We start from the raw sequence: 15,275 nt of genomic DNA, 5'->3' as shown, positions 1-15,275 counted from the left end.
TGAAACGGTCTAATAGGGGTCTCCGTTTATACAAACTGTCAAAACTGGGGTCATCTCGGGGTGGGCACGGCTCATTATCAGTATAATGTAAGAAGCGAAGTATTGCTAATTATTTTTTTTTTAGGTTCCAGTTCAGTTCTGAAGTTGCTTTGATGGACCTATATATTAGAAACCCCTATCAAACACCCCATTTTAGAAACTAGAGCCCTCAAAGTATTCACAACAGCATTTAGAAAGTTTATGAACCCTTTAGGTGTTTCACAGGAATTTAGAGCAAAGTAGAGGTGAAATTTACATATTTTTTTTTTGTCAGAAAATCCTCTTTATACCATTTTTTTTATAACACAAAAGGTTTTACCAGAGAAACGCAACTTAATACGTATTGCCCAGATTCTGCAGTTTTGAGAAATATCCCACATGTGGCCCTCGGGCGGTAATGGACTGAAGCACCGGCCTCCGAAGCAAAGGAGCCCCTAGCGGGTTATGAGGCCTCCTTTTTATTAGGCACCATGTCCGGTTTGAAGAGGTCTTGTGGTGCCAAAACAGTGGAAAACCCCCAAAAGTGACCCCATTTTGAAAACTAGACCCCTTGAGGAATTCATTGTAGTTTTCATGGGGTGCATGTGACTTTTTGATCAGTTTTTATTCTATTTTTAGGTGGCGTGGTGACTAAAAAAAACTGAAATTCTACTATTGTTTATTTACAGCGTGCACTATAAATGACATTCACTTTATTCTGCGGGGCGATACGATTACGGCGATACCAGATGCTTATAGGTTTTTTTTATGTCTTATGGCGTTTGAACAATAAAATACGTTTTGTAAAAAATCATTCACTTTTTGTGTTACCTTATTCTAAGAGCCATAACGTTTTTATTTTTTCCATCAAGAAAGCCGTGCGAGGACTTATTTTTTGCGTAACGAACTGTAGTTTCGATCAGGACCATTTTTAGGTACATGCGACATTTTTATCTCTTTTTATTCCATTTTTTGGGAGGTGAAGTGACCAAACAATTGTTATTGTGGTACGGTTTATTATTATTTTCTTTTACGGCGTTCACCGTGCGGGATAAATAACGAAATAATTTTGTAGTTCAGGCCGTTACGGACGCGGCGATACCAATTATGTATAGTTTATTTGTTTGTTTATATATTTTTATTAATAATAAAAGGACTGATAAGGGAAAAGGGGGGATTTTTACACATCTTTTTTTAACTTTTTTTTTACTTTATTACTTTGTCCCACTGGGGGACTTGAGGGCAGGAGGCCCTGATCTCTATTCTAATACACTGCACTACATGCGTAGTGCAGTGTATCAGAGCTGTCAGCTACTCACTGACAGCAAGCATAGTGGGTCCTGACGAACAGCAAGCATAGTGGGTCCTGACTTCGTCAGGACCCACTAGGCTTCCGGCGATGGCAGAGCCATAGCCAGTGGCCAGTTGCCATAGCCACCATCGCCAGCCGCTACCGCGTAGCAGGCTGGCCATTGTAGCTTAACCCCTAAAAAGCCGTGATCACTATTGAACACTGCTTTTATGGGGTTAATCAGCGGGGACACAGCGATCGGTCCCCGCTGTAGGAGCTGTGACAGCTGCTGTACGAGACAGCAGCTGTCACAGCCCCTGCATGTGCCGGGAGGATAGGCCGAAATGGCCGTTATCCCCGCGACGTAATAGTCCGTCGCTGAGCGCTAACGATACAGTTAGCGCAACAGATTATTACGTCGCTGAGCGCGAAGGGGTTAAGGATACAAAGTGTAGTGAATGGAGTAGCCATTACAAAGCCCTGACCTCAATCCCATAGAAAATTTATGGGCAGAACTGAAAAAGCATGTGAGCAAGGCAGCCTACAAACCTGACCGATAATACACAGTACTGACAGAGTCCCATATAAATGCAAAGCATCCATCAAGGAATCTATCATACATTTAAATAATATAAAAGTAACACTGCAAATTGCAAGTGTATATTTAGTGTAAGAGTAGCTGTAGAAGAAAAATACTCCAAAATACTAATCTAGTCTGCTGTGTTACATTTAACCATTTGCACCAGTTTAGAGCCATTAATGTCAGCTTGTAAAAGTGGACATGGCATACTGCTTAGCCAGGATATAGAAATATTAATTTAATGCGACTTTTTTTTAAAAATCAAAGCCGCATCTCTACTCCACACAGACCCTGGCGTAGAAAAAGTTAATGGTAGTGTGGTAGAATTATCAAAATCAGGCACATGGTTAGAAATTTGATATTGCTTTTGATAAATGTGGGCCAAAGTTAGCTAATGAAAAGATATTTTCAAAGCCAATGCATCATTTAAACAATATTTACAAAAACAAAAATAAATAAAAAAAAGGGTCAGGTACTACTCACGCTTTCTTAATATCATCTGGAGAGGAATTTCTGACAACTCCCAACACTTGGTAATATTCAACCATGATTTACACAGAATGAGTCTGGGAACCTGTAAAAATTGTTAACATTTCATTATATATACACTCATGCAAATGAAAATAGCTGTGTGTACTGTGGGGGGGGGGGGGAGAGAAGAGAGAGATACTCCATGAACAGGTTGGATTTGATTGGTTGTGTTTTTGCATACTGTAATTTATATTCTAAGCAAAAGCAATGAGGGGTGGATCGGGAACAAAAAGTGTCAGCTGACACTTCCTTGATAGAGTCTGGGAATCATATTTTTAGAAGCGCTCGCTCACAGCAGCGTTGCAGGATTTCATTAGGTCATACCGTTGCACGAGATGTGTGCCAATCTATTCCAACAAACACTCTGAGAAAATAACCAGCCACAAGTAAAAGACATAAGCACAATTACTTGACTGAGGACCAAAAGCATTACCTAAAACCTAAAGATAAGAAATGCACAATGCCACATTCAAAGCATACATGTCACCTATATAAAATACCACCTATTTCCAGTGAAAGATAAGCGAACATATAGCCCCAAGATTTGGAAAAGTAAATGTACCAAATAAAAATATGCAGATTGGAGACTAGGTCAGCCTCCACGGACGCAAAATATTATAATATTTAACAAGACACTTGTCTACTAAGGACTAGACCACATAAAAAAAATAATTAAAAAAAAAACCAAAAAAAAAAAACAGGCCATTTTTGCCAAACCCCACACTGTTCCTAGTCTGCCTCCGTAAGCATTAGGCGACGACTGGTTGCAGCTCAACTCCCTTCATTCCCACCTCTTTTGAGGACCTGCCCTGAGAGGACTCCTTCATGGTCTGAATATGCTCCACTCAAAAGGTTTCTTCAGCTTCAAGCTACCAACTCCTACTCACGTAGTGTCTCTCGTATATGGCCTGCTACTAAATAAGTAGACCGCTCAAACGCCTGTGTTTGTGGGATCATGGGAGAGTGCACTTCATATTAGCCTGTCAGACGGGTTGTCCGAAAATCTTTAAAATGGATTCACATGTCGCAATCAATATAATTTTTTATGCCGCAACAAAACCGCACAGTTTTGGCGCAATTTTCAGCACTACCATAACACAGACAAGAAGCCAATGCACTGGCACACCCAAGAGAAGGAACATTTTTATCCAGCAGTTACTGATCTATGCAGCATTGATGGACATGTTCTGCCCTACCATCTTTTTGGCAGGCTATTTTTGACATTTCCAGGGGACTGGTGTCAGAATAACATCTACCCACCAGATTGCACTACAGTTCTTGAAATCAGATATGGGTCCAGGAAGAAAGGACTCCTTGGACACTTGTACTGCAGCAGGTACAGTCATTCCCAGGCATAGAAAATAGATCGAGACCCCACCACAGTTCGGGAATGGATTGCAAACGTTTAATCAGTTGTGGAGTAGGGAGTCACTAACGTCTGAAGACCAGGATAGGTCTTAGGCTGGGTTCACACGACCCATTTTCAGACGTAAACGAGGCGTATTATGCCTCGTTTTACGTCTGAAAATACGGCTCCAATACGTCGGCAAACCTCTGCCCATTCATTTGAATGGGTTTGCCGACGTACTGTCATTTACGCGTCGTCGTTTGACAGCTGTCAAACGACGACGCCTAAAATGACTGCCTCAAAGAAGTGCAGGACACTTCTTTGAAACGTAATTTGAGTCGTTTTTCATTGAATTCAATGAAGAACAGCTCTAAATTACATCCGTCAATGACGCCTCGCATAATGCGAGGAAGAGCTTTTACGTCAAACTACGCAGCTGTTTTCTCCTGAAAACAGTCTGTCTTTTCAGACGTAAAAGCCAGTTCACGTGTGCACATACCCTAACCATGTTATGCGCATGTCGTTTTCACGTACTTTTAAAGACAGGGCCACTTTTCTTCACTTGCCTGACAGATGTTTCACTCTATCAGACATGAGCGGACCGTTTAAACACACACACACTAAAAATCGGCCTATTGACGTTAATGGTTTTGGTTACCGTTCTCAGTGTTTCCCACATAACGTAAACACTGCGGAATTCCCACAGCATTTACAGTAGCAGCAAACTAGAGGATTTAAAAAAATCTCATGTTCACATTGTGGGAAAAAAACTAAAATACGCAGCAAAAACATTCACAAATTGACCTGCGGTGCAGATTTTAAATCCATAGCATGTCAATTTATGCTGCGTTTTCCATGCTTTTCTGTTGCAGGTTTTCCTTAATGAATTCAATGGGGATATAAAACCTGCAACAAATAAGGGACACGCCGCCTTCTGTTCTTCCTCCAGGCCGGCCTCCTGGGATGAGATGACGTTTCATCCCATGTGACTGCTGCAGAAAAATCAGCCAGAAAAACCTCAGAATGTGGTGAGGTTTTTACGCAGCGAAGTCTTACGCCATGGGAACCTATGCTTTATATAGTATATTTTCATGGGTTCTCCACTAGTTTTGCACTCCATTTTCACATTGAATGGTTACATTTAAAACGAATTTGCAAATCTCTATTAACCCCTTCCCGCAAAATCACAATGTACGTGAAGGAGATGGAGCAAGCTCAGGAGCTGAGCCAGCGCCATCACTGCCGAGTGCCAGCTGTATGTTACAGCTGGCACCCTGAGGTATCAGCCAGGACCGGAGCTAGCCTCCGATCCGGCCGATTAACCCCTCACATGCTGAGTTCAATAGAGTTCACAGCATGTGAGGAGTTTTTAGCCACCGGCACCCCAGCAACGTGATCGCTGGGTTGTCGGCAGCTGCAAAGGCGATCGGAAGCCTAATACTTACCTCCCGGTCTGCCAGCAACGAAAGCCTCCTATGCCCCGCTCGTCGGCGGGGCCTAAAAGGCTTCCGGTACCATCGGCAAGATGGCGCCGGCTCAGAAGCTGAGCCGGCGTCATCAGCAGTGAGTGTCCGCTGTATGTTACAGTGGACACCCCATTGTATCGGCAGGAACTGGAGCTAGCACAGATTCCTGCCATTAACCCCTTCGACGCAGCGATCCAATGTGATCGCTGCATCTTAGCGGTCTGTAGCAAATCGGCAGCCTGCCATGCGATGGCAAGGCTAGCGACTGCTACTATGGCAACAGGAGGCCTAACAATGGCTTCCTGTCTGCAATTACGGAAGCCGATTAAGTAATTTATGATGTGTGGTGAATGCTGTATAAAAAGAACTAATAAAGTATGCCAGAATTGCTGTTTTTTTGTCAAAAGGATAACAAGTGATCAAAAAGTTGCATGTACCCCAAAATGGTACCAATAAAAACTACAGCCCGTCCCACAAAAAAAAAACAGCCCTCATTCCACTACATCTATGAAAATATAAAATTAGTTAAGGCTCCAATAAGTCAGGAAAGAAAAAAAATATGCAACTGTGCAGGACCAAGGGGAACATTTCTGCTGTTTCAAGTGGCGAATTATCAAGGCCCCTAAAATTAGGGAACCAGGAAGGGGAGGGCCCAAAAATATCTGCTGGAAGCGAGGGTGCCCGTATTATACCAGGACAACACTTCCCAGCAGAATTCCCCAAACTGCAAAGGTGTGGACCAAAAGGGGGATAAGAAAGGACATTGATCAGCGAGACACCGGCCTGTGCAGAAAGGATTGCTCCACAGCGTAACACACATGGATTTTATTTTTATTTTTTCTTTATCAAAGATTTTTATTTTGAAAATAAAATACAAAAACATTTCACGGTTTGTGCAAAAAGTAGAAATTTGTACGCAGTACAATACATTCTAGTGAAGCATCATAGCATAACAGTATTCGTATACATATATATACACAAGTATAAGAACAACAATAGGAGGTAGCCTCCTACCTATCGAAATTGAATGAAAAAGAGATATAACGGCAATAACAGTATCATGTTCGCATTAAATCAGTGCAATAGTCAGGGAGACCGCCCCCCTAGTAAAGTGAGAAGTGACACATATAAGAGCACTTTTGAGTATATGGACATACCACAAACAACATCAGACCACAAAGGGAAATTACATACAGACAAAAGCGCCTCATGTAGGTGCTATGATTAATTCAGAACCTGCCATCCAACCAGAGGGGTAGATCAGTACCATCCCGGAATCCAGACCACACTATCCAATTCTGGACGAAAATCCCGGATTTGCCCCTATCCACGGAGAGCAACTCCTCCATCCTCATGATCCCATTCACCTCTGTTACCCATTCCGCCAGGGACGCTACAGTATGTGATTTCCAGTGACGAGGAATCACCGTTCTCGCTGCAGTCAAGAAATGTCGAAAAATCCCCCTTTTGAGGTGTGGGAGTGATCCCGGGGGATTATTTTTTTTTAACCCTTTTATACCACCTGACTATGCCCCTGATGTACTCTACCCAGTTTACATATGCCCCCACATTATAAACAGAAACACCAGTAAAACGCCAAACAAAACTACTACCAAGCAAAACCTGCGCTCCAAAAGCCAAATGGCGCTCCCTCCCTTCTGAGCCTTACAGTGTGCCCAAACAGCAGTTTACTTCCACGTATATGGCGCCACCATACCCGGGAGAACCCTTTTAAAAAATTTTGGTACAGAAGTGGTCAGGAGACTGAATACACATCACGTCCTGGCTGGAGGTAATGTATATTCATTGTCATTACACATGAGTAAAGTTATAGTGTGTTTGTAAGACTGCAAATAGCGATATAGCTATATCACCAACTGCAGTGTAAATGAATGGAGAGAAGTGTATGACGCTGATTGGTCAGCGTCATACACTTCTGTACAACACCCACTTGGTCATATAGTAAAACACGCCCAGTTGTCCATTGAAAAACTCTTTAGCATAAAGCTAATATAAGTCATAACTCCGTCAAAAATGAACGTTTTTCTAAATAAACACTGCTGTAATCTAAATTACAGCGCCGATCATATTATGTACAATATAGGCCACTTATAATGTGGTGACAGAGCCTCTTTAACCCCTTCGTGACCACCATTACACCTTATCACGTTGGTCACTAAGGGGCTTTAGGCTAGGCTGACGCCTTTTCACGTGAGCCTAGTCTAAGTCCTGTTCGGGTCTCCCGTGCAGGCAGGAGCCGGAGCTCTGCTGTCTGATGACAGCCGAGCTCCTGCTCCAACACCCGCGATCAAAGTTTACTTTGATCGCGGCCGTTTAACCTGTTAAATGCCGCCGTCAATAGCGGGTCTCCGATGGGGTGCCGTGGCAGCCGGGGGTTTGATAGAAGCCCCCTGGTCTGCCCTGGACATATGCCTATTCGGACGCGCTGGAGGCACGTCCTAATAGATTGCCTGTCAGATTTACACTGACAGGCAATAATGCTCTGGTATACGAAGTATACCAAAGCATTATAGCAGCGATCTGAGGATCGCACAGTAAAGTCCCCTAGTGGGACTAAATGAAATAAGTCATAAATGTGAAATAAAGATTAATAGGAAAAAATTACAGTAAAAAAAACAAAAAAAAAAACACAATTTTTTTTACATAAGTGGTTTTATTTAGTAAAAGTGTAAAAAATAAATAAAAGTACAAATATTTGGTATCGCCGCGACCGTAATGACTCAGTTAATAAAGTTAATGTAATTTTTTCCCATTGCCCCCCAGAAAAGTCATAATAAAAAATCAATCAATAAGTCCTATGCACCCCAAAACAGTACCAATCAAAACTACATCTTGTCCCGCAGAAAACAAGCCCAAAAAAATCACTGCATTGATGGAAAAATAAAAAAAAGTTACGGCTCTTGGAAAGCAACGATGCAAAAACAAATAATTTTAGTTCCAAAGTGTTTTTATTGTGCAAAAGTCGTAAAACATAAAAAACCTCTACATATGTGGTATCGCCGTAATCGTACCGACCCATAGAATAAAGGTAACATGTTATTTATGCCGCACAGTGAACGGTGTCAATTTAAAAACGCATAAAACAATGGTGGAATTTCAAGGTTTTTTTTATAATCCCCCCAAAAAAAGTTAATTATATGTACCCTAAAATGGTGCTATTAAAAAGTACAACTAATCCCGCAAAAAACAAGTCCTCATACAGCTATGTAGACGAAAAAATAAAAAAAGTTTATAGCTCTTTGAATGAGACTATAGAAAAAACGAATAAAATAGCTTAGGCATTAAAGCCTAAAATGGGCTGGTCACTAAGGGGTTAAGGTAAAGAGCAACTACACTAGAAAGACCGCTGGAGACAACCATTATTAGGCCAGGATCTCACACACAGTTTTTGGCTCAGTTTGTTCAGCCAAACTGGAGAAGGATCAGTCATTACTTTATACCTTCCCTTTTGGATACACTTATGCCTTCGGCTCAAAAAACGTGATAGTGTGAGTGAGTAAGTGAGTGTGTGTTCCTGGCCTTACGGCTCATTCAGATGATCATAATGCTCGTCCGTGTGCTGTGCGTTACAATCATTCACAGCACTCGGACCCATGCAATTCAATGGGGCCATTCACACATGCGTTGTTTTTTTACGCAAAGTGTGTACGTTGCATGAAACTCACTGCATGTCCTTTTTATTGGTGCGTTTTCACGCACCTAGTCGCCCATTAAATTCTATGGGTGAGTGAAAACCATAGACAGCACATGGATGACATCCGTGTGCTGTCCGTGTTTCACAAATCAAATACACTGAAAAGCAGAGAAAAAAACTTTTAAAAAAAAAAGTGCTCGCACGGACGTGAAAAACGCATGCCACATGCAAAGCACACTGATGCCAATATGAAACGCACAAGAAAAGTAGGAAAAACGCTGCGTTTTATTCGTCTGAATGTAGCCCAAGTGTATAAAGCAATTCAACCGCACCATGAGAATATACCATAAGGTACACACACATTGTTTAGGAGTGGTTTTCACCTCAGTTTATTTATTTTTGGGGGGCTGGGGCTAAAATGCTGTGCTAGATGTTAGTAGCAAGCCCATAGTGAACCATTAAAATGAATACCTAAATAAGCGCCTTAGTTTGTGGCGCTTTTATTAAAAAAGCCTGGAAGACTAATTGTACAAAATGTTACAATTAACAAAATGGCATTAAAAAAATAAAAAAAAGCTTCAAACGGCCTAAATCCTCGAAGTGCATGAAGTGAAGTGTATGGGACTTTGAAGGTCACATTAGGAGAATTCCAACACCCACACGTGCTATTTTTATAATCCCCAGCTCTTCAGAGCAGCGATGGTGAAATCCAGCGCCTGTTTATTAAGGGATTTCCTCTCACATAAGTAGATTTAATAATCATATTTATTGAGAGAGAATAACTAAAATCACATCAGATCGGATTCAAATATAAAAATACCCATAGCTGTTCTAATAATGCTGCAGGCCTAAGATCGCCAACCCTGAAACTGGATTTAAAAATCGTGAAATAAAAGGAATGCCTAATTTTGAAACTTTTCTACAGGCCATTATTATTCCCGGAGGATGAATGACCAGATGAACAGTGGCTGCACAATTGGCTGTCAAATGACAACTAAGGGTGTATTCACTCAGAAAGGCTTTGTGGCATTATTTTGCTGCAATTATTGCAAAGTTCTGACAAAAACTCTGCAGTTTCAGAAACATTGCAGGAGTGTTGGGAATACACCCTAAGGAAGCATTCACACAGTGCAGGATTTGCCTCGCAGCCGAAAAACTGAACTGCAAAAATGCTGAGTTTCCACCGCAGTTTCAATGCCAACCGCAAAATCATGGCATATGGTGGTAAAAACACATGCATTTTTGCAGTGCAATCTTAAGCCACGCAGCAAAACCGTACTGTGTGAACATACCCTTACAACCTAATAAAGTTCACTGCTATTTATCCTTTAATTGCATGTCTGTCTCTGCTTAAAGATAATCATGAAACAGAGGTTCTGGCATTTGTGTAACATTACATAAAATAAATAATGCTCTGTTCACATTACATATGAAAACTAAGTTTGACGTATACGCTGAACATATCTATAGGGCCCACTTACCGCCAGCCTGGAGGAGATGTCTGGTCATACTCCCATCGCTTGTGTGAAGGAACCACGTGAGTGACAGAACAGCGTGATCTGTGCTGTGGATTAAGCTGGACATGGAGAAGTGTATGACGCAGATTGGTCAGCATCATACACTTCTCTTTACTACGCCCACTTGGTCAAGAGTAAAAAAAAAAAAGCCCACTTGGGCATCGAGACCAAATTTGCATAACACTTAATGCTGATAACTGTCAAAAATAAACATTTTTTAAAAAAACAAAAAAAAAAAAAACAGACATTACTTATCTACATTAACCCCTTCCCAAAATTTGCCGTATCCATACGCCAAAGTCGGGTAGGGCAAGTATGGAGCGGGCTCACAGAGTGAACCCGCTCCATACGATGCGGGTGTCGGCTGTTTGTTACAGTCGACACTTCAGAGTAACGAGCGGCATAGCGCTCAAGCGCGATGCCGCTCATTTAACTCATTTAAATTCCTGCGGTCAATAGCGACCGAAGCATTTAAATCGTTAGAAAGAGGGGGGCAACCCCCTCTAACAGCTCATCGTGCCCCTTGCCATGCAATCGCGGAGGGGGGGGCGGGCATGGTTGTCAGGGGGCCTAATGAAAGTCCCAAAATTCCAAAAAACAAAAACAAAAAAAACAACCCTTTTCCCATTTCCCCCCTAGAGCATAGTAAAAAAATAAAAAACATAATTGGTATCGCCGCATCCGTAAAAGTCTGAACTATTACGTACAATATATCATTATTTAACACGCACGGTGAACGAGGTAAAAAAAAAAAAGTAAACGCCAGAATCTCTTTCTTTTTGGTCACCTAATCTCCCACAAAAAATGATTAAACCGTCGCATGTACACCAAAATGGTATTAAAATCTACAGTTTATCCAGCAAAAAAATAAGCCCTCATACAACTTAAATAGACAGAGAAAAAAAAAAAAAAAGTTATGGCTCTCACAATTTGGCAACACAAAATAAATTTTTTACACTGAGGGTATGTTCACACGGCCAAATTTCAGACGTATACGAGGCGTATTATGCCTCGTGTTACGTCTGAAAATAGGGCTGCAATACGTCGGCAAACATCTGCCCATTCATTTGAATGGGTTTGCCGACGTACTGTGCAGACGACCTGTAATTTACGCGTCGTCGTTTGACAGCTGTCAAACGACGACGCGTAAATTTACTGCCTCGGCAAAGAAGTGCAGGGCACTTCTTTGCCACGTAATTTGAGCCGTTCTTCATTGAAATCAATGAAGCACGGCTCAAGGTTTACGAGCGTCTCAGACGCCTCGTGGTTTACGAGGCGTCTCAGACGCCTCGTAAATTACGAGGAGGAGCTATTACGTGTGAAACGAGGCAGCCGTTAACAGTCTGTCTTTTCACACGTAACTGCCTCTCAGCGTGTGAACATACCCTTAGGCCTCATTCACACGACAGGGTCCGAGTGTCGGCTGGGAAAATCGGCCGTTTTTCCCGGTCGGTTTGCATCCGTTCCGGGCGGTGTTGCCGTTTTTACCGGCCGATTTGGACCCGATTTGCATCAGTTTTTTTCCGTGTCCGTTTTAAAATCGGATGAATTTCATTTAAATTTGTTGCCACACACAGCTCTCTGTAGATAATGCCACCCAGCCCCCTGCAGGTGATGCCACCCAGCCCCCTGCAGGTTGCACCCATCCCCCCCCCCACATTCCAGGAAAAGTCACTGACTTCAATGTCCATATATGGACAGTGTAGTCACTCACTTCTCCTGTAGCGGAATCCCCGGCCATAGAGTCAGGGATTCCGCTGCAGAAGTGAGTGACATCGCTGTGTCCATATATGGACAGTGTAGTCCCTCACTTCTCCTGTAGCGGAATCCCCGGGCCATTGCGTCAGGGATTCCGCTGCAGAAGTGAGTGACATCGCTGTGTCCATATATGGACAGTGTAGTCCCTCACTTCTCCTGTAGCGGAATCCCCGGGCCATTGCGTCAGGGATTCCGCTGCAGGAGTGACATCGCTGTGTCCATATATGGACAGTGTAGTCACGCACTTCTCCTGGAGAGGAATTCCCTGCCACAGGTCGGGAACTCCGCTTCAGAAGTGAGTGACGTCACTGTGTCCATATATGGACAGTGTAGTCCCTCACTTCTCCTGTAGCGGAATCCCCAATCCCCGGCCGGGGATTGGGGATTCAGACTCCTACAGGGAGCAAAAAAAGACCCTCCTCCTCCTCACATGCACTCTGCGCTGTGAGGAGGAGGAGGAGAGTGCGCGAGCGACGGTAGACCCGGCCATCACTCGGGACACATTCCGGTGATGGCCGTGTATTACCCGGCCCCATAGACTTCTATGGGAGCCGGGCACCCGGCAGAAAATAGGGAATGTCCCATTTTTTGCTGGCCGGTTTTCACGGCCTGTCAAAAAATCGGTCGTGTGAATAGCCCCATTAGGGGTCTATTGTTCCTAATGCAGGCGGGTGACGGACGATTTATGAACGGCCGGCAGCCGGCCGGGAAACCCTGTCGTGTGAATTCCGCCTTAGGTTTTTACTTGTACAAGTAGTAAAATACAGAAAAAACCGATATATATTTGGTATTGCTGTGATCGTATTGACCCACAGAATAATGTTAAAGGTCTGTTCACATCACCGTTCGCTTTCCATTCCGGGGTTCTGTCGGAGGTTTCCGTCGGGTGAACCCCGCAACAGAAAGTGAAACCACAGCTTCCGTCACCATTGATATCAATGGTGACGGAAAAATAGTTAATGGTTACCGTTCGTCACCATTCCGGCAGGTATCCCTTTCAACGATGGAATCAATAGCGGAGTCGACTGCGCTATTGATTCAGTCGGAAAAACGGAAACCTGCCGGAATGGTGAACGGAAACCATTAGCGATGTTTCCGTCACCATTGATATCAATGGTGACTGAAACGGAAGCTATGGTTTCACTTTCACTTTCCGTTGCGAGGTTCACCCGACGGAACCCCGGAACGGAATGCGAACGGTGATGTGAACAGGCCGGAACATGTTTTAATTGCAGAGTAAATTCTGTAAAAACGGAGCCCAAAAAAAACATGGAGGAATCGCTGTTTTTTTTTTCATTTTCTACTGCACAAATATTTTTCCAGTTTCCTAGTACATTATATGGCAAAATAAATGGTGTCACGAAAAACTACAACTTGTGCCGCAAAAATCAAGCCCTCATTAGGACTACATCGACGGAAAAATAAAGACGTTATGGCTTTTGGAAGGTGGGGAGGAAAAAACGAAAAAGAAAATCTGAAAAAGGGCTTAAAGTGCCTTTTATATTAGGTAGAAGAAAGGGCAGTTATAAACTGGTGACCGCCTCTTTAAAGCATACCTAGCTTTTCAGAATAGGCGGTCGTGTGTGTATATAAGGAACAACACTATTTATGGCAATTATGACTTGTAGTCTGAATTTTAGCAGTTTTTTCCTCTGCAGGCTCTTTTTCTAAGGCCGTATTCAAACGACCGTAGTATACGTCCGTGTGACGACGGCCCTCACACGTACTGTACATGTATTTTAATGGGGCCGTTCACACGGCCGTTATGAGGTGGTCCAGGAGAGGCTGTCACTAGCTCCACCTCAGGAGAATTGCTGAGGTTACCTCCCAGATGTCTAATAAAAGTTTGTTTACATATTTAGATAAAGAAGCTCAGAACTTTTAAAATAAAACATTTTGGAACACAATTTTTCACTAGTATTATCAGTGTGACAGCGCCTATTAGACTAGTTAGTATTGCCCAATCTCCTAGCTAGTGACAGAGCCTCTTTAAATTGCTGATTATGTAGGGGTCCAGCAGATCCAGTACCCTCCCTTCAGTAGCCACAACAGGACCTTATCAAATTCCCCCAGCAGGTCCTTCCACCCCCTATTATCGGTCACAGTACAGCTGCCTACTCACTTTCTCATCCCTCTTCTATATACTCACCTCCCACAGGCCCTCACTTTCCATTTTTGATGGAAGATTACGGTATCGAAAGATGCAGGAGGAGCAGACAGCAGTGCAATGATTGGACAGCTGCCGAGTGCTCCCTATGCCTGGCAGTAGGGGTCTGTGCCAGTACAGAAGGAGCTACCAGTGACAATCAGGCTCTACGCATTTGCCAGCAGCTGGTGAAAACACCTGGCCACAGAATGCATGTAGGGCTGGAGTATCAAACATGCGGGCCGCATGTGGCCCCTGAGAGAGCAGGCTGAAGGAGTGAGCCGGCGCTCCCTCATGACATCCTAGAGCAGAGCTTATACTAGCGCTCTGCTCCGGGATTCTAGGAGTGGAATTTCCAGCCAGAGTGTTGCCGACACTTAGACCGGGATTCCTCTGCTGGAGGAGCCTCTAACATCATTGTCCATAGACCGTGACGTCAGGGGCAACCCCAGAGCCGAGCAGAGCAATAGTATAGGTTCTGCTCTGGAACTCTTTTGAAGCCCCTGACTTCGCTGTCCATATGTGGACAGTGATGCCAGGAGCAAAGCTGGAGTCCCAGGAAGATTGCTACTAGCACTCTGACCAGGACTCAGACTCTGGGCTTGCACCTGACATCACGGTCCATATATAGGTCAGGGGCTTCCCCAGAGTTCCAGAGCAGAGCCTATACTATTGCTCTGCTCTGGGGTTGCCGCTGACATCACAGTCTATGTACAGTGACATTAGAGGCTCCTCCAGCAGAGGAATCCCCGGCCTAAGCGTCCGCAACGCCATGGCTCGAAATTCCACTCCTAGAGGGAGCCCCAATGGAGCTATCTAAAGGGGGGAGGCTGCCCAATCTTGGTATTCTTGTGACTGCCAAACGCTGCCAACTGAGCAGCCAGACTGCATTTAGCGACATTTAAACTGGAAAACTGGATTGTTAAAATAAGCATGTAGAGTAAACCCGCAAATTTCCGTTAAGC

General features: G+C 43.5%; 1 protein-coding gene across 2 annotated transcripts in view; it reads right to left on the bottom strand.

Annotated features, from left to right (window-relative positions):
• The window catches only part of DNAJB6 (DnaJ heat shock protein family (Hsp40) member B6), a 119,662-nt gene that overhangs the window by 84,195 nt on the left and 20,192 nt on the right, over nucleotides 1-15,275 (bottom strand). For both annotated transcript variants that reach the window (XM_075827403.1, XM_075827405.1), the window contains exon 2: nucleotides 2,373-2,463. In XM_075827403.1, coding sequence (XP_075683518.1) covers nucleotides 2,373-2,437 — 65 coding nt within the window. In that variant the 5' untranslated portion in view covers nucleotides 2,438-2,463. The remainder of the gene's footprint in view (nucleotides 1-2,372; nucleotides 2,464-15,275) is intronic.

This window comes from Rhinoderma darwinii, chromosome 5 (genome assembly GCF_050947455.1).
Source record: "Rhinoderma darwinii isolate aRhiDar2 chromosome 5, aRhiDar2.hap1, whole genome shotgun sequence".
NCBI classification, from domain to species: Eukaryota; Metazoa; Chordata; class Amphibia; order Anura; family Rhinodermatidae; genus Rhinoderma; species Rhinoderma darwinii.
The sequence above is the reverse complement of the archived record's forward strand: the minus strand, read 5'-3'. Positions and strand labels throughout refer to the sequence as shown.